The 19,594-nt window shown below is 38.6% G+C and overlaps 1 protein-coding gene across 2 annotated transcripts in view; it reads right to left on the bottom strand.

Moving 5' to 3' along the window:
• Nucleotides 1–2,401: 2,401 nt before the first annotated feature.
• GLRA2 (glycine receptor alpha 2) overlaps nt 2,402–19,594 on the bottom strand; it is a 154,880-nt gene continuing 137,687 nt past the window's right edge. For both annotated transcript variants that reach the window (XM_014070879.2, XM_087726230.1), the window contains exon 9: nt 2,402–3,848. In XM_014070879.2, coding sequence (XP_013926354.2) covers nt 3,567–3,848 — 282 coding nt within the window. In that variant the 3' untranslated portion in view covers nt 2,402–3,566. The remainder of the gene's footprint in view (nt 3,849–19,594) is intronic.

Below are 19,594 nucleotides of genomic sequence, written 5' to 3'. Positions count from 1 at the left end.
CCACAGTTCTTAAGATTCTTAAGTAGAAACTTTTTTTTAAATAGTCTAAGACAATTTAAAAAAGAATTCACACAGAATAAATTGAAGTAAAAGTATTTTTAAAAATTCTATGCACAATATATTTCAAAGTATTGTGCATAGAATTTTTAAAAATGGTTTCACTTCAATTAATTTTGGATAGAATCTTTTTTAAATAGTCTAAGACAATTTAAAAAAGAATCCACACAGAATAAAACTATTTTAAAAAATCCTATGCACAATAATAAAATATTATTTTAAAATACATTAAAAAAATAAAAGAAAAAAACCCAGCTCACTTACCAGCAGGCAGGTACTCCAAGTCATATTTTGAGGAATGCTCTACTGTGGATCTGGAAAAAATATCAATACAAACTAAATAATAAGATACCTATGTGGGCAATTCCTAGACACGCAATAGAAAATATAAACATAGAACAAAAACAGGATGTGACTACTTATAGACAACTTCTTACCTTAGAAAGAGGTGTACTACAATTAAAACCCTTGAATGTACTAAAAGAGGAAAAGGTAATTCAAACATGGTTTCAGTATGGGCAGTTACAGGCCAGATGGAAAACAGATAAAAAATTGGCTTTATGCAAGTTGATGATAATTTATTCAAACAAATTAGAGATCAAAGTCCAAAGCATATAAAGAGATTATATAATGTATTAATAGAAATGGACTCAGAAACAGAACTAGTTAAAGACTGTATGATAAAGTGGGCTCAAAATTTTGAAGAACCAATAATGTTGGACACATGGGAAAAGATTTGGGTAAGGAATGTAAAATTTACACAAGCCCAAAATTTGAGAGAAAATTTTTATAAGATGTTTTATAGATAGCATTTAGATTCTAAAAAAATGGCTTTTATGTATCCGAACTTACAACCTAAATGCTGGAGATGTGATTGTATGGATGCTACATATTTTCTTATATGGTGGACTTGCAAAAAGGTTAAAGCATTTTGGATAAAAATATTGTGGATTATGCAAAATGTTCTTTAAAAAAGGTTAAAGTTTACCCCTCAATTATTTTTATTAGGTATAATCACTGATTGTATAGTTGTAGATATTAATCTGATTTTGCATTTAATAACCGCAGCTAGACTGTTGGTGGCGCAATACTGGAAGAAGGAAGATTTGCCTACTATTCAAGAATGGACACTGAAAGTGACAAACTTAGCTGAGATGGCTAAAATATCTGCATACCTTAAGGACTATTCAAACGAGAGATATAAACAAGACTGGAACAAATGGATTGATTATACTCAAAATAAATATGGGACTAAGAAACTTCAGATAGTTTATGATTAAAGACCAGGAATGATATAAATTGTCAATTAAATTGTAATAGCAAGGAGGAGCTAAAGCTCAATTGAAAGTTATTAACTTTTTATTTATTTTTCTAAACATATTTTAGACTGCTTTTGTTAAAAGATTTATACCTTGTATTGGTTCTGGGAAGTCAGGGAGGGGGAAGGTTGGGGGGGAGGGGGGGAGGGGGGGGAAGTATTAGGCTTGGGGGTGTTGGGTTTAAAAGCACTATGACTATATATGTATACTGTTTTGTCTTATTTTTTAAACAAAGAAGGAGGATGTATATTGAAATGGAATTATAAACACTATCAACACAAAATGGAGCTCGCTCAGAAGCTGAAATACATCATGTGAATGAGATGAAGAGTGGGAAGCAGAGGAGAGAAGCAGGGTAGGAAGAGTGGGTGGGGGGGAAGATGAGGAGAATAAGGAGGAGTGGAAAGGGGAGAGAGGAGAAGGAGAAGGGGAGGGGAAGTAGAGTAGAAAAGGATGTTGGAGGGAAGAAAGGAAGTAGGTTGGGGGAGGAGACAGGGAGAAGAAAGTGATGGACAAATATGGTGTATGGAGAGCAGAAGAGCCAATAATTGTTTTTTGGCAGCTGATGGTAAGATGAATTGATGTAAATATTTAATAATACAACACGATATTGGCTATGTAATAGTATACATGTGATTATGTTATGAAAATGGAAAATAAAAAAACTTTATACATAAAAAAAAGTTACAATGGCACTGAAAAAAGTGACTTATGACTGTTTTTCACACTTACAACTGTTGCAGCATCCCCATGGTCACGAGAGGCCAGGCTAGGCAAAGCACCCCTCAACATGAGTGACATTGAGTTGGCCATGCCCACCCAGTCACATGACCACTCAGCCATGTCCACCAAACCACGCCCACATAACCTGTAGTAAAAAAAAATTGAATCCCACCACTGAGTATCAGCCCATAAAAGTTAAAATTTAAATACTAAAATCCCTAATAACAAAATTACAGTTGATCTGTACAGTTGCACCACCATTTAGGGACTCCATAGTAGGAAAGAATAATGAACAAAAATGAATTGTACACTTAACTTTATTGAAATTGAACAATTAACTTTTCTGTAATAAATTGGTACAGCAAATGTAAAATCTTAATGTTTGCTTTGTTTTAAATATTACAGCTTTTTTTCTGGGTAAGCAAAAATACCTCCATTTTCTATTTGCTTTTTAAAACTGTTTTCATATGTACTTTAAAACACAAAGCAAGGATTTAAACCACACAGCGCTGGCAAAGGGTTAACAGGTTATGAAAATCACAGTACAGTTTAAAACGCTTTAGTAAGTTAATGATATTTAAAATGACCTCCACCTGTTTTTTTTTAGTAAAGATATAAAGTCAAGGTCTTTAAACAAGTCATGTTTACCTACAGAGTTATCAAGTTGCAACTACAAGGAGATCAGTAATAGAAATTCAATGCTAAACTGAGCTACTCTTGGACACAAATTCTTAACCAACAATATGGTGTAGAATTATGATAGGTTTGGCACCTTATGCTGCATGTAGTTAATTTTAAAAAACTAAATTGAAATAAGTGCACCATCTTAAAATAAGAACATTATCCATAGCACAAGCCATTTCTGTAGATGAAAGCAGTGAAATTAATCACAGTCTATGCAAGTTGGACCTCAGTTCTAAGAAAGCAAGAATATTAAAATGTACACCCATAAAGATATTAAAGTATAAGGCTCTTCTTCCCATGCCCTATTAGTAGAAATAATTTACCATTGACACAGGGACTTCTGGGATAACCATTAACTACAGAGATTAATGGAATGTAGCTTGTAGTGTAGATACTTCTTTCCTAAAGGAAAGCAACTTTACCCTGAAAAAAATTTGGTCCTCTTAAAACTCACTGCAGTTCAGCCATTACAGATAATCCCTTGACGGCTGCTTTTAAAAATTTCTTAAGTAGAGCTGAAACACACTGACAACTCAGAACAAATGTGCCCTGTGTGTGTGTGTGTGTGTGTGTGTTGGCAAGAATACTGGAAAAACCACATAGAGAGTACCTCTTCATTTTGCAATCTTATCAATGTAACTTATTTTGTGCAATGGTTACTGTTCCCCATTACTTGTTTAGCATCACAAGACAACAAACCTTCAGTGCCAAGGACAAAAAAAGATACTTCACTATTTACAAGAAAGTCACTTTGGCTAGAAAATCCAGCTTGCAAAGAGTTACTTATTTTTTGTGAATATCCTCATGACGTATAATTTTGTATGTGATCCAGTAAAATATGTTGAAGATGAGAAAGGCAAGTGGGAAGGCAGCTCGGGATATTGTATCAATCCTTTTGGCACGGTCCACAAATTTCTTTTTGATGGAATCTGAATCTTTTGGCATGGGAGGTGGTAGAGGATTGTGAGGTGTAGCTTTGACTGTGGTACCATCTTTTACCTGTAGGCAGTGACCCATCCCATAGCCACCAAAATTAAATCGGCTGTCACGAGCTCCATCTTCTTCCTGAAGAAATAACAACCAACAAAAAAAAATTAAGAGAAGTAACAAAAACAATCAATTTGACTAAATTGCATTATATAGTATGCTTTTTGCTTTTAAGATGTCCTTCAATAGAATGGGACAACTCACCACAACCAACTCACTGCGGGACTTGGAGCAGGATAATTCAACAATTCAATTTATTTAAAATAATTTTAAAAATATTTTACTTTTTGTCATTTACATTTTATTCTGTCCCTCCTTTAATTATTCTATTCCACCATTTTTTTAATGTTAGTATAACTCTTGTTCCGTGGCAAATTGTCCCATAGTAAGTTGGCTACGGCAAATTGTCCCTCAATGAACTGTGACGAATTGGCCATGGCAAGCTGTCCTAGACCCTCCTTCAAGGGTTGAAGAGATTGGGTGTCTGGTTGTCCAACAGGATGACTTTATGAAATCTCTTTGCTTTGATAAGACCAATATATTTTGATAAAAGAACAGACAGATAATTTAAAACTATATTGTCTTCTTGATGAGTGACAGGGATATAAGGGATGCTAATCCAGATCTAATAGCCTTATACCTGTTTGGCAAATGTACAGGTATTTTTCACAAATAGCTTGATTAATGTAGAGTTTAGCTAGAAGTAGATCTAATGATAATGGTAAATTCCACAGAAAGCTGCAAATTTGAGTGTAATATAACTTTCTGGAAGATTTTTTTTCCATTCTAAAAGGTAACACGTTTACATAAAAAATACTATGATAAATCTGGAATATGTAGTTTCCTTCTAAACTTTTAATTATAGTTTTGAAAGACTGTGATGAAGCAATGTTCCCAAGCTGCTTTCTTTTTCACATGCAAAAGGCAAACAGATCCAGGTCAAAAGATTAATTAAAGAACTAAGGAGTCCATGTTTTGTATTTTAAATTTATTTGCATGCTGTCAGCTATGGTAATAATTTATTATATGAATTACACTTCTGACTTTTTAGCTTTTCTCAAGAATGATGAGTTTCTGCTTTCCACATGGTCGATTGAAGTTCCTGATGAATTTGAATGATTAAAGGTGGTCTAGAAAAAAATAGATAAGAAAGGCTAACACAACTTTCCACCATCCCCTCCCTTTGCTTTATAAAAACACGAATTCTGAAAGTTCTGTACTACATATACAGTATTGTATGTACTACATATAATAAGTATTATACCAGTGGAACAGTTTTGCTTCCTCCTCTATTCACAGAATTGTTAAGGATTTTGGAAATATTTAGTTACAGATACATACACTCCTTATAAAACTTTTTTCTAGTGAAAAAATAAAGGTGAGTTTTAATAGTTATTCTATCCATTAAGAAAAAGGATGTAGTAGATTGACATAATTATATTTTTGAATATATTATCTTATTACCAGTTATATTTTGAATGTTTCTGTGCATTAAAAAAAACACCAAGATTTTGTGTCCAACAATTACTGATGTGCAAGCAATATGTTTTACATCAGGTATTAATAACAAATGATATTATTTACAAACCTGAAAATTGATAAGTATAGTGCAGGAATGTGACAGGAATGGACTGTTTTTCACATTTTCATTTCTAATGACAAGGTGCTATTGATAGAGGGAAACGAAACAGTCCAACAGAGAGAACATTTAAACATTAGGACTTGGCTGTCTAGCTTTGGTTGAGCTATACCTTTACTTTTAAGATACAGTTTTGGATAGGAGAAAAGAAGTAATTCCAGTTCCATGGTTTTCAAAAGATTGGATATGAAGGAGCATAAATTCGACTTGATATTTGCCTTTTCCAGAAGAAAAGTGATGAAGGAAAGCCTGAAGAAACATGACATTCAAGATGTCCTCGTGTGTGGATAAAAGGACTAAAACTTCAAGGTAATGGATGAAGGCTTATTTAAGTCTCCACGGCTATATGGAGCAACCTAGCTGGAAGAGTAGAGTTTTGGTTGCAAGCATCCAGATATACACTAAATGGTATTAAATAGATATATGATAGTGTCACAATTGGAATAGAGGTTCCCATACTTGATTCTGGGCATAACAGAAGTTCTGCTGAATGGAATGAAATGGGGTGGAATGGAATGGAATAGGACAGGATAGGATAGTGAAGAGGTATATGAATCAATATGAATTAATATTGGCTTTTGTTATGAATTGCTTATGTTACTACATAATTGTCACTGATTAAATCAATATTTGCTGTTTGCTTTGATATAATATACTACTAGAAATCATTTATTAAGAATTAACCTTTGTTATTAGCTTTTGCTTATATTATTGTATACTGTCTGAAATTAGTTGTTTTCTAGCATAGCAAATTGTAATCTTAACACTGGATGGCATTACTGCAAATGTTATCTCACTGCTGCATCTCGCTTCTATTCTTGGCTTCAAAGCTTGGCTTCAAAGCTTGGCCCATTTTTGAAAGCTAGTAGAAGAAATTATTAGATGGGAATATGAGGCCCCGTAGATAAAGGAACCAAGCTAGAAGAAGAAATTGTTACATGAGAATAGTAGACCGCATAGATAAAGGAACCAAACTAGGGAGTTTTCCTGGCTCATAAATCCTTATAGCATTCTGCCGAAAAACAACTTGGCAAAGGGGGACTGTCATCCCCTACACAAGGATATAGGTATACTCCACAGGTAAGGTAGACAGAGACAGGAGCCTGAACAAAAGAATGCTTTAAAGTTCACATTGGTAACGAATCTTTGTCTCTGGTTGGGTAGAGTGCCAAGATGGGAGTGCACCCATGCGTGTGCACGCTCGTATATAGGAAACTGGAAGAGCAGCTGCCAGGCGTGCATATCTTCTGGTTTCCAGCGTGCATATGTGCACCGGCCACCTGGTTTTCCAGTTTTTGGTATGCATGCATGCATGAAGACCAGCTGGCCAGTACGCATGCAGGCGCTCGAAACCAGAATAATGTCAATGAAGTGTCCCTCCCAGCCCGCCATTGAGAACAAGCCAGCACAGCCCCCCCACCCCTGCCACTTCTACCAAGGGAGTGCAACTGCTTCCCAGCTGCCACTCCTCTTACTCTGGCACTGAACAGACATTCCACCCATGTGGACTCAGCTCTTGCACTGCTCCAGCACCCCAGAAGAGCAACAGCAGTAGCGGCAGCTGCAGGATGAAGGGCAGGAGTGACTGGCTGGTCCCCACACCCGCTCCCCCACCAGGGAGTTTGGCCCTCGGCAACATCTCCATGTGTAAGAAGCTGTGCTTTCCTCTGGCTCTCCTGGGAAGCTCGTCACCCTGAGAGCAGCTCTTCCTCCTCCCCCAGCATCTCGGCCAGAAGGGGCAGTGCAAGAACCTATGCCACCCTCTTGCCCCTCACCTGGTCGCCCCACCTACTGCTCCTGTCATGACTGGAGTGAAGCAAGGGGGTGGCAGCAGTTCTCATGCCACTGCTTCCACCTGGGATGCTGGAGGAGGAGCTGCTGTCAGGGAGGTGAGCTGCCCCAGGAGGGCCAGAGGAGAGCACAGCTCCTCACAGTTGGAGATGCTGCCAAGCGCCCAGCTTGCTGGCAGGGGAGCATCTGTGGAGGCCGGCCGGTTGCTCCTGCCCTTTGCCCTGTGATTGCTGCTACTGCTGCTGTTCTTCTGGGGCACCTGAGTTGGCCAGGCACTCTGGACCATGGCATGCATCAGTATCATGAGCTGGAGGGCTGGGGCCATGCAAGAAGCCCACTCAGGCAGGGAGGGAGGGAAGTCCTGGCCACAGCTCTGCTCCCCTAGGAAGTGACCACCAAGATCCTCTCTTTGCGTCTTTGGGCACGTGAGCCACTGCCTGTTGCTCTTCTGGTTTTCATGTGCACGGAAGCACCAGAAACTGGAAGAGCAGCTGGCTGGAGTGCATGCATGTGCCAGGAAGATGATCTTTCAGTTTCTGGTGCATGCATGTGCATGGCCAGCTGTTCTTCACACGCGCATGTGCCCCAGAAATCAGAAGATCCTTTTCCCAGCATGTGCATGCACACTGGGTGGCTGGTCTTCCAGTTTCTGGTGCTCACACATGTGTGAAGACTAGCTGGCCGGTGTGCCAGAACCTGGAAGAGCAATGGGTGACAGCTTGCATGTCCAGAGAGATGCCTCTGCATGCCACTTCTGGCACATGTGCCATCACGGCCCTATACCATTTCAGACAAGTGGTTATCCAATGCCTTCTTAAAAACCTCCATTGTTGGAGCACCCACAACTTCTGGAGGCAAGTAGTTCTACTGATAAATTGTTCTAGATGTCAGGAAATTCCTCCTTAGTTCTATGTTACAACTCTCTTTGAGAAATTTCCATCCCTTCCACCTTTTTTTTGCCTTCAGGTGCTTTGGAGAATAATTTGGCCCTCTTTTCTTTGTGGCAGCCCCTAAGATATTGGAATATTTCTATCACGTCAACCCTAGTCTTTCTTTTCATTAAACTAGACATACTCAATTCCAGCAACTGTTCTTTATGTTTTAGTCTCCAGTTCCCTAATCATCTTTGTTGCTATTCTATGTACACTTTTTGAGTGTCAACTTTTTTTTTACATTGTGGTGACCAAACTAGTTTGTATGTCACAGAAATGCAGGTAGTTGTAAACAGTGGCAAACAAATAATAAGAGCTAAGCAAATCCCTATAATCTAAGTTCAAATACAGAAGCCATGGTAATTAGTGATTCTAAGCAAGTCGCTGTACTCACCACTTTCAGCATTACATATTTTCCAGTCATTTGAATATGAGTAGAATCTGTCTCTTACCAAATATGTCCTAACAATTATTTTAATGATTTATCCATCCTTAGCTTCGAATAATAGCACATTCTGCAGTGAATAAAAACTCACATACTTTCAGGTATTGCTAGATATGTTGCAACTAATAATGTACATCTTCATTTTCTTCTTCCCTTCCCAAGTTTGGTATTATGAAATCCTATGTTGATTTGCTATGTAAATCATAATTATTTCCTCCATGTAGCCTTTATTTTGAGGCATAGAAAATGTGACTTGGCATCTGCAAGTTCTGTAATTTTCATCCATCACAATCAATTATTCAGAATGTCTGAAATTGAAATCCATCTGTAAATTAGGTTTGGAAGGAATGCTTCAGTTGTCAAGCTAATTCTTACAGACTGTATATCATTACGTGCTTCCAGAAGTTATAGGTGCTCCAGCACTGGAGGTTTTTAAGAAGAGATTGGACAACTATTTGTCTGGAATAATATAGGTACTCCAAGTTGGACAAAAAGACCTCCAAGATCCCTCCCAACTCTGCTATTCTGTTACTATAATCCTCTTGCTATCGCAGTCCAGAATAAAATGACATAGTCTCAATATTCACTCAGTTTCAAAAGAAATGATGACTTTGAACTGAATGCATTCAAGGCACTGTCTAGTTTATATTTAATTTCTTTACATTTGAACTGCTACGGAGAGCAAACAACTTTATCAAATACAGGGCTTAATTGAATTTCAAGGACAAAAATGCAAATACTAGTTTTTTGCCAGTAGGTCAGTAGGGCATCTATTAGGTTTCAATATATGTCAGCACAGAATAGAAAATGTGTTTTATTCTATTAGTACTGAAATAGGACCACAATCTGCCATATAGTCCACAAATAGGGGCTCACTTAAATGAATGAAATATATGCCACATTGTGTTCCTGTGTGGTTAAAAATAAAGATATAGATTTATGTTAATTAATTCTTAGAAAAAAAAGATAAATCAGACATTACAAATCCATAAATAATTGTTGAAAATCATAGACCTGTTTCTGGATTTTCTTGTGTTAACATCTGCCCTCTGAGTATAATAAATATTTGGAAATAGAGAATGCTTAATACAGGTAATCCTTGATTTACAACTGTTCCTTTAGTGAGCATTCAAAGTTACAGCGGTACTGAAAAAAGTGATTATGACCATTTTTCACTTACAAACATTGTGGCTTCCCCACGGTCATGTGATAAAAATTCAACTGACTCATATTTAAGATGGTTGACATGTCCCAAGGTCATGTGATTACTTTGTGCCACCTTCTGACAAGCAAAGTCAATGGGAAAACAGATATCACTTAACAACTATGTTACTAACTTAATAATAGCATTGTTTCATTTCACAACTGTGGCAAGAAGTGTCATAAAAATGGAGCCAAATTGGAGCTCTACCCCAGATTCCAGGACACAGAAGGAAAAAAATAGTAATGATGATGGACTTAAGAAGAGAATTTTTTTCAGAAGCAAGATTGACAACCAAAGACAAGCTAATTTTAGTAGCAGCTGGTGGGCAACGAGATTACCTGAGAGATCCTTCAAGCAATAAAGTGCGGAGAGAAGTCTATAAAAACCTTATAAAGGAGATAAAAAGAAGACTGACACCACAATTGGCAAGAGAGATAAGACTGTTTTGTTACTAGAAAGATACAGGTTGACAATGAAAGTTGATAATAAAAAATTAGTTGATTTTGGTAATTAATAAGTAGGAATTTAGTAACTCTTAGATTGTTTTAGATTGTTATCCAATGTTTATTTGCTAACAATTAATTAACTATAATAACAATAATGAAATGATACAGCTTAATGATATATACATGTACTGGCAATCTAGTAAAAGAAATTTGGATATAAATTGCAAATTGTGACTTGGGAAAAAGACCTATAAATTTTATTAACAAATTTTTATTTAGATCTTGTTATAAAGGTATAAGATTTTTTTGGGGGGGTTCTGATGAGACAAGATGGGACATAAATAGTAAATGATTTTTAGCCAATTATAAAAACAACAAGGAAATGTCAATGGACATTGTTTAACAATATATACATGCTATAGTATTGGCAAAAATAATTTGGATATAAATTCTAAACAGTGAGTTGGGGGGAAAGGTTTAGAAACTTTATTAATTGACTTTTACTTAAAAGATGTCAAAAGTGTAATGTTATTGGATGATTTTTTGAAATAGCTAATGAACAGTGATGTGGGGTCAGCTTTAGGCCTGGTGAGGCACTTTTTAGACTTGTGGACTTCAACTCGCAGAATTCCACAGCCAGGCATGCTCAGTTCTGATTTAAAGTGACAGCATTTCCCCCCTTGCAAAATAGGTTTTCCCATTCTTTTTCTTCTCCCTCCCCCTCCTTCCTCCCTCTCTCCCTCCCTCCCCCCTCTCTCAAACAGACACACACACACAGAGAAATTGGATCCCTCTCTCATTCACTCACTCTCACACACAAACACAGAAGTTGGATTGGATATATTTTCCAAAGGCTTGAAAGCAGCTCCTCTGCCATACCCCCCCTTCCCCTGCTGCCTTCCGATCAAACTTTTTGAATTCCTCCCCCCTCCCCACACACGCACCTTTCCAGTTGTTTCAGAGACGATTTCAACTCTGCTTCTCCATGCCCTGCCCTGCCCTGCCCTCCCCTCCCCTCATGAAAGGCCAGAGCTCTATCAGACTGAGCTAGTTGCTCCCAGAGAACTCTAAAAAGCCTCTAAAAATGCCCATTACAGGAGGCGAGAGAATATGTGCCTCATTTGCATAAGGAATTTTTTGCATGTTAACCCTTGCTTAACTCTTAAAAGGCAAAAAATTCCTTATGCAAAAGAGGCCCCTAGTTCTCTAGCCTCCTCCTATGGCTAGCACAAAGCACTGTTCCAAGTCACTGTGAATCTGGCAGCAACTACCTTAGCTTTAATTATTTTTTTAAAATTCTTTAAAATTCTTTTTCTTTTCCTCATGACTGGTGAGGCCACGCCTCCCTTGCCTCTAGTGACTGCACGTCCCTGCTAATGAATGCCATTATGTGGTTGTGTTTTTAAGTATGAATGATTTGAGGTAAAAGCATGTTCAAATAATTGTAGTCAAATGAGAATTGTGGTACATTGATAGTAAGATATACAAAGATTTTTGATTTAAAGTGTATAATCTAATATGAACTATAAGTAATGACTGTGGAAGAAATGCACAATAGTTATCTGTAATCAATCGACATGCCTTCTACAAGATGTAATGAAGGATGATTCTTTTTTTGTGTCTTTATTCTTTATTAAAATAAAAAAAACTTTTTAAAAAAATGGAACAAAATTCAGTTAACAATTGTCTCACTTAGCAACAAAAATGCTGGGCTCAATTGTGGTCATACATCAAGGATTACCTGTATTTCTACCCCTTTACCTGTTGGACATTTATTACAGAGTCTGTTCACTTATATGTTCATACAAATTTGATGTATAACTTATATGAACATATTACTGTATTGTGCAAAATTAAGAATGCACAGTGCTTAGAGGCAAAGATAGTAAAAGCATCATTCTGCTCTTCTTTCCATGCATTTTGTCCCAAAGGTACCTTTTCAAAAGGTAACTGGACTTTTCTTTTCCTCGAAAATGTTTTGCATGTCATCCAAGAAACTCAATTCTGACTGATTCTCCAAGGAAAAACAAAGTCCAACTGCCTTTTGAAAAAGAACCTTTGGGACAACCATGACGTGGATGACTGAGAATCTTCATAGACACTTTTATGCACTTATTATGCTTAGATCATATACCATCTCTACAATGTAGTCCATCAAGGACATTCATGAAGATATAGGGAAAAGCAAGTGTGGGGGGGGAGTGGAACTCATTGCTGCCATAAGGGCTCTACAGGATGATAACTCTGTATAGTTTCAGAATGGGCATTATTCTAGATTCTGTAAGATGTGTTTTTGAGCAAAGGCATTACATACCCTAAAAATTGATGTAAATGTGGGTATCTGCCAATGATGGCCCATGCATAATGATATCACCAGACAAATGCTGAGACTTATAACTGCATTGGATGTCATGATACTATATAATCATGGCATTTGTATGATGATGTTCAATTTTGTTGTATTTAAATACAATGACAATAAAGATTATACTTACTTATGAGATTATATAGCTTGTTATAGATATACCTAAAGCAATACACTGTTCCTCCAGAGTGTGGGCCTCTGTTCTTTGCACTGATACTAAAAACATCAGAGGCAGCATTAAATACATTTGCAAAATGATCTACTACAGACACTATTCTTTTTTATCTCTTTAATATTACAAAAAAACACCTGGTAATGAAATTTTATTAAGGTTGGATAGCAACTTCAGGATCATTTGAACTGTGACTATTTATTTCAAGTACCCCACATCCCAAATTTCAGATGATATTAGGAGAAAACGAAGGAACCTTAAAGTGCAAGAGAATTTGGTGCAACATTTATTAGGCTCATCTTACCAACTCTTAGGATTCCTAGTTAATTGCAGAATTCTGGGTTAAAGAAAAGAAGTTAACTGAAGAGGTGAAAAAAAGAAACCCTAATTCCCTCCAAGATAAAAATTGAAACAAATTAATATAGAAAAGAGAACTCTAGTTGGTAATCTCTATGTGCATGTGAGCATAAATAAAGGATATTTTTCTAAACAAATTTCTATTAACCTGAAAAATAAATGTATGCTTATTTTTGTTTTCTGCATCTTTATCAATTGTTCTTGCCTATTTTCAAGAAAGAAGAACAATGTACATCTATGAACAAAACTGGAGTATTTGAACTTGGCAAATTACTGTTGTGACGAAGTCCCTGCTGAATATAAGCAAATTGTATGTCAGCTGAAAGACATCCTGTTTCCTATAAACAAACAATCAGGCACTAGTTATAAATCATTGTAGTTGTTGTTAAAACACTTATCCCCTGCTGTGCAACTGTCTACTGTGAGGTGAGATGTATGAAATTGTGCAAAAAAAGATATGTAAGATTAAGCAGCAAACTAGCCACAACATTCTGTTTTTGACGTACTGAGGCAACCTACCACAGATCCCTGAGAAATCTGTAAGTTTCATTCCAAGTTTTAAAAATATGATAGATCATGTTCTTTCTAATTCTAACTCAAGTTTAGTTTGATAATGCAATTGCAACAGTGGTGGGATTCAGCCAGTTCGTACCTATTCGGGAGAACCAGTTGTTAACTTTCTAAGCAGTTCAGAGAACTGGTTGTTGGAAGAAACTTCCTTTTGTTTTTTTTCCACTTTACAGGGCTAATCCTGTAAGGAAGGCAGGAAGGAAACATTCTAGTGTTGTTTCTAGCCTCATCTTTACTGCCCTGCTTACAGAAACTGCCTCTCCGGTTAACCCTTATTACATTGTAAAGTTAAGGTGAAGCGCCCATCGACGTGAGTGACGTTGAGTTGACCGCGCCCACCCAGTCACATGGCCATTGAGCCACGCCTACCCAGCTGGTCATTAGGGCAGAGGATTGGTTGTTAAATTATTTGAATCCCACCACTGAATTGCAAGCTACCATTTTCTAAAACCCTTGTTCAAACTGCTTTTGAAATAATCAGTGAGATGCTACACTTAGTGCTTTATTACATCTGGTTGAAGGATGGGTTTCCAGGTTTCCACATTTTTTAAAGCAACTTTAAATTTTACATGGTTTTTAAATTCTCCATATGTATGTTTATTTTAATTTTATTAATTATTGCTAAGTAATATCATTAGGTGTTGTGTTTCAGGAGGAGCCTTTGGAGCTGCTATCAGTAAGTGGTTTCAGGATGCTCACCGGAGAAGATAACAAGCAGCTGTGGCTCGTTAAGGATCTCCTCCTATGGATAAAAGACTAATGGTGCCACGCCTTAGTTGCAGAAGTCAACGTTGTTCTCGGTTCATGTGTAACCATTGAGAGAAGCCTTTAGCCAAGTGTCTGGATTCACGTATTTAGTTTGAGTGAAGATTTTTTGTAAGAGCCATTTATCTATGTTTATTCTGGGCTTGCAGTCAGCTTGAGCCAGGACTGATAAAGACATTCTTTTGCAAGCTTCGTGTGGCTGTCATTTGTGAATGAGCGAAGAGGGGGGTCAGAACAATTAGGTATGTGAAATACTTGTATACAAGTAGTCCTCAACTTACAATAGTTCATTTAGTGACCATTCAAGGTTCCAACAACACTAAAAAAAAGTGACATGACCATTTTTCACACATATGACTGTTGCAGCATCCCCACGGTCACATGATTTACACTTGGATGCTTGGTAGCTGGTTCATGTTTATGTCAGCTACCGTGTCCCAGGTCTTGTGATCATTTTTTGCAAACTTCTGAAAAGCAAAGACAACGGGGAAGCCAGATTCACTTAACAACCATGTTACTTATTTAACAACCTCAATGATTCACAAACACAAAACTCATTGAACAAATTTCTCACTCTCAACAACATAAATTTTGGGCTCGCTTGTGGTCATAAGTTGAGGACTATCTGAATATATTTATGATCATTTTAGTGTGAAAAATGGAAGGTGTTGGTGAAAGACAGTAGTGGACAGAGTTCTGTGCTATAATTTACCAAGCAAATAAATTTAATACAGTATATATCGGTGAGAATTCTGCATACTGTTTGAAACTGTGGGCCTGGGAGGCTACTTAGGAAAGAAACTGGAGGGTTGGTCATAAAAGTTGAAACCAATGATGCTGTCTTGGGAAGGATCAGTTTCAACCAGAGATAGGTTCCTACCTATTCGGAGCAGTTTGGCTGAATAGGTAGTAATGGCAGCCTGGCCATGCCCCCGAACTGGTTCTCCAATGGTGCTGCCATCTTGGATTTTGCTTCTGCACCTACACAGAGCAATTTTTATTGCATGGCTGACCACACCACTGAACAACCTGCTCCGACGTTCGCCCTACCTCGCCTTTGGCACATGCATCCACAGAACTGCCTCCTCCTGCCTACACACAGGTAAGGATTCATGCTAACCTAGCCCCCTCCTACTGGTCAGTATCTCCCAAAGCTGCTAGTGTTGCAAACCCCTCCACTTGAAGCTCCAAGTGGTGGGCGGGGTGGTGGGGGTGAGCTCTTGGTATACTTTTTCCACTGGCAGGAAAAATGCTGAATGGGATCCTCACTCACCTTTTGCCTGATCAGCTGGGTGGCCGGCCAGGAAAGTGGTGGGTAAGAGGCTGGGACTGTCTGGCATGGGCAGTGGCAGTGAGTGGTAAGGGAAGCGGGTCTTGGGAGATACCTTCCCTTCCCCTCCAGAGAGCCCATGTGCGGAGAGAGGAGGCAGGCTGGTTTGAATGCCGGCAGGCGAGTGGTTTGTGGCCGGCACCTCCTTCGCTCTTTGGGGTGCTTCCTTCGCCCTTGGCAGCAGGGGCTGCTTCATCACACGCCTCCTTCCTCGCTCGCCTGCTGTCTCTGTGGTGCTGCCAGGGCAAGTGAAAGAAGGAGAGGGGCTGGAGAAAGACAGGAGATGCACAATAAAGCAGCCCCCGCTGCAAAGGGCGAAGGGGTGAACCTCTACTATTATGAGCCTCCTTTTCCAAGATGAGCCGAGGCTGCGGGGAGCCCACCAAATGTTGCATCCCCCTCCCAGCCTTCACTCTCCTGCTATGGGATGGGGTCAAATTGTGTGGGTTACCCTGAGACAGTCTTGCCATGTTCTGGTGTAGTGCCAACAGCTCAGGGTGGGCTATATGGGAACAGGGCAATGCAGCTTCCATGCCATGGGAGATTTGGAGAAAGGGTGCCTGTGTCTCTTACTTGCCTGCTTTTCCCTTGGAAGTCGAAGGAGGAAGGGTTGCCTCTCCCACCACGAGCTATTTGCTTGGAGGGCCAGAGGGGAAGGGTGAGTCTGGCCTGGAGGGAGCCTGGCTGGGGGGCTACAGGCCCACATACAATTTCCCACCTGCTGTCGGCTGCCCTGCTCCCTCCTGGCAGTTCTTCAGTATGCCAGAGCCCTGCCTTCCCTGCTCCTGGAATACATGGCCTCTCCGCAGCTGGCTGGAGAGGGTACCGGCAAAGGGAGGAGGTTTACAAGCTTGAGGGATCATGGAGCTATTTGTCTGAAGTTTTTACACCCTGCCAGGACGGTGAAATCCAAAGCCTGCCCAAGAATCCTGTGCTATGGGTCTTAATCACTCCCAGACATGCTGCTTTTATGGGCCAGCTAGAGCGAGGACGCTCATAAAACTGCAGGCAGGCAAGAGCCTGGAGCAGAGGAGGAACACAGGTTGCCACCTCCGGTGGAATGGAGCACCACAAGAGGCCCCTTCCTCTGTTGGCTGGCCTGGCCTCACCACTGAAGAGCTCAGAAGCCGCCCAGCCGGCCCTCAGCTTCAAGCAGACGGCCGGGGGGGGGGGGGGAATCTTTGAAAACTAGAGACAGGAAATTATGTGCTAGGGGAACCTTTACTTTTACTTTAGAACTCCAAGACACAAAAGATTATCTATAAATCTCATATGTGGCATTCAGTGCCAGACCTCATGAAAGCTTCACACAATGTATAAGCTGCCTGGAAGGAAGCCCCCTAAATCCACCTGCTGGGGGAGGTGGTTTTTCAAACCCAGGAGATTACAGATAGCAGTCTCCAGGAGAAATCTCATGTGTAAGCAAATGAGAGACCTCACGTGTGCCTGCACCGTGCCAACATTTCCCTTCCATGACATCTATATTGGGAAAACCTCAACTTCGATGCAGGCCAAGTCTGGGAGAGGCAGTTCTTCCCAACCCCTCGCCTCCTTCAGCCCAATGCAGGTCTGCTCTCCAAACCACCGGTGGGGTGGGGAGTTTTGACATCTGGGCTCTGTGGTTTTCCACAGCCTGCGTTGCCCCTGGGGGTGTTTTGGGGTGGTGGTGCATCCGGTTCCTCCTCCCCCCTTGTCCTGAGCCAGGATCAGGTGAACTTTCTTCCCTCCCTCCCACCCTGCTTGCACAGTCCAGCGCCTCTGCCTGCATTTTTTCCTATCTCCCACCATTTCCTTCCTGTTGTTCTTTCCCGCCTCCCACTCACCCATGGATTTAAATACAAGCGTGGCCTCAGGGCTGCAAAGTTGAATGCTTCAATTCTTCTAGGAAATTTATGGCTTTTCCACACCCTAAATCCTCCGGGTGGTCTATTTTTTAGAGTTTTCCTCCTCTCTTCTCCCCCCACTTCTCTCCATTGGAGTCCCAAAAATTTTCGCCACCATTTTGGTGGACATGGCTTGGTGGGGTGGGGGTCATGTGACTGAGTATGCATGAGTGACATCAGGTTGGCCATGGCCACTCATATGCCCCCCTCACCTAGCCACACCCATGGTAGTAAAAATGTTTCAACTACTCTGTATTTTGTTTCTGAATTTGGATAACAGAAATATCTCACATTACAAAGCTTTATGATATTGCATCTTGCCATTGATATTGTTAAAATATTGCTCTTTAGGAAAGCATTCAAATCTCTTTAATTTTTTAAAAAACTTCTTTAGCTTCAGACGATGGTATTAAATGCATTTGAATTTCCAAACATGCTTTTGTAACAATTAAAAATTAAATGCACGATATCTGTGCAACATAGCCCATCAAGAGGATGCTAAGTGTCATATGCTGTAGTATTATAAATCATCTACAGCTGGATATGACATTCGGTTTCAGTGATATCATTATTCACAAAGAAACAGGAAGAAATCCATCAGGCATATGTATAGAAAATTACTGAATACTAAAGAGCTTTTTAGTTTTTACTTGCATAATTACAAAAGGAGTCTAAGTTTACAGTATTGTGAATATGCCAGTGCATATCAGTTAGAAACGATGAGTTCAATCTATAGAAAGTGATTTTAAACGAATTATAGAATCTTCCTAAATTATGTTGCAAGGTTTAATTTTTAATTTCCATTTCTATTTAATATTCTTACCTGCAAGAAAAAGGTTTTTTTCCCCCCCAATAGAATATATACAGGGCGGGGCATAACCTTTTCCTAGGGGGTCACAGCAACACTTGTAATAACAACACAAATAATTCATACACCATTCGAAAGCCCATCAAAAACTGAGTTTATTGACACGATTTAATAGTCAGTATGACCACCATTAGCCCTTCGAACAGCATTCAAACGAGGTGCCTCTCGAAAGGCAATGCATTTTATTCTGTCAATGATCCTTTGTTCTTCCGAATCGAATTTTCCAGCCATTCTTAAAGCAAATTTAACATTTAATAGCTCATTCAATTCAGTTTTTTTTTTATTAAATGTTTTTTTAGTTTTAGTTTAAAACTGGTACAACATCTTTCTTAATATATCAATCAATTACAGATAATACAGAAAAAGACAAAAACAACAATCAGAAAAACAAAACAAAACACAGGTGTCTATTATGAAAAAATAAGAAGTATATCAACTGGTTACAACATGTTTTGGTGCTTCTCTTCCATTGACTCCCATTAATTCAAGTATCTTAACTCGAATATTTGCCATATCAACATCATTATACCTCCGGTTTTAATTATTATAATTATTTAAACATCCTTCATCCTTAGTTATGCTAAGGAATTAGTCCATAACACATGCTGGCAGTTCATTTACTTATTTGTAAAATCCTCTATTATCATCAAATCCTCATATTCTATTTTAACTAAACATCCATAATATTCAATTATATCATATATCCTAACATTTTCCCAATATTGATTAACATTTAATTATATGGATTTTATTTAGTTTTTTAATAGTGCTAATTATTATAGTTAATACTCTTTATGTATAGCCTAAAGGTATTTTCTCATATCCAATTGTTAGTTATCATATCAACTCCACATTATATACATTACTATTAATATCAATTATTATTCAGCAATATCTGTTACACAAAAAAGCAATTATTTTAGCTAAACATCCATAATATTCAATTATATCATATATCATAACATTTTCCCAGTATTAATTAACATTTGATTGTACGGACTCTATTTAGTTTTTTAATAGTGCTAATTATTATAGTTAATACTCTTTATGTGTAATC

The sequence above is a fragment of the Thamnophis sirtalis genome, unplaced genomic scaffold (assembly GCF_051295495.1).
Source record: "Thamnophis sirtalis isolate CommonGarterSnake01/CBP01778 unplaced genomic scaffold, rThaSir2_p1.2 scaffold_12, whole genome shotgun sequence".
Lineage (NCBI taxonomy): Eukaryota > Metazoa > Chordata > Lepidosauria > Squamata > Natricidae > Thamnophis > Thamnophis sirtalis.
Note: the sequence above shows the minus strand (reverse complement) of the source record. Positions and strands in the feature narration are given on the sequence as shown.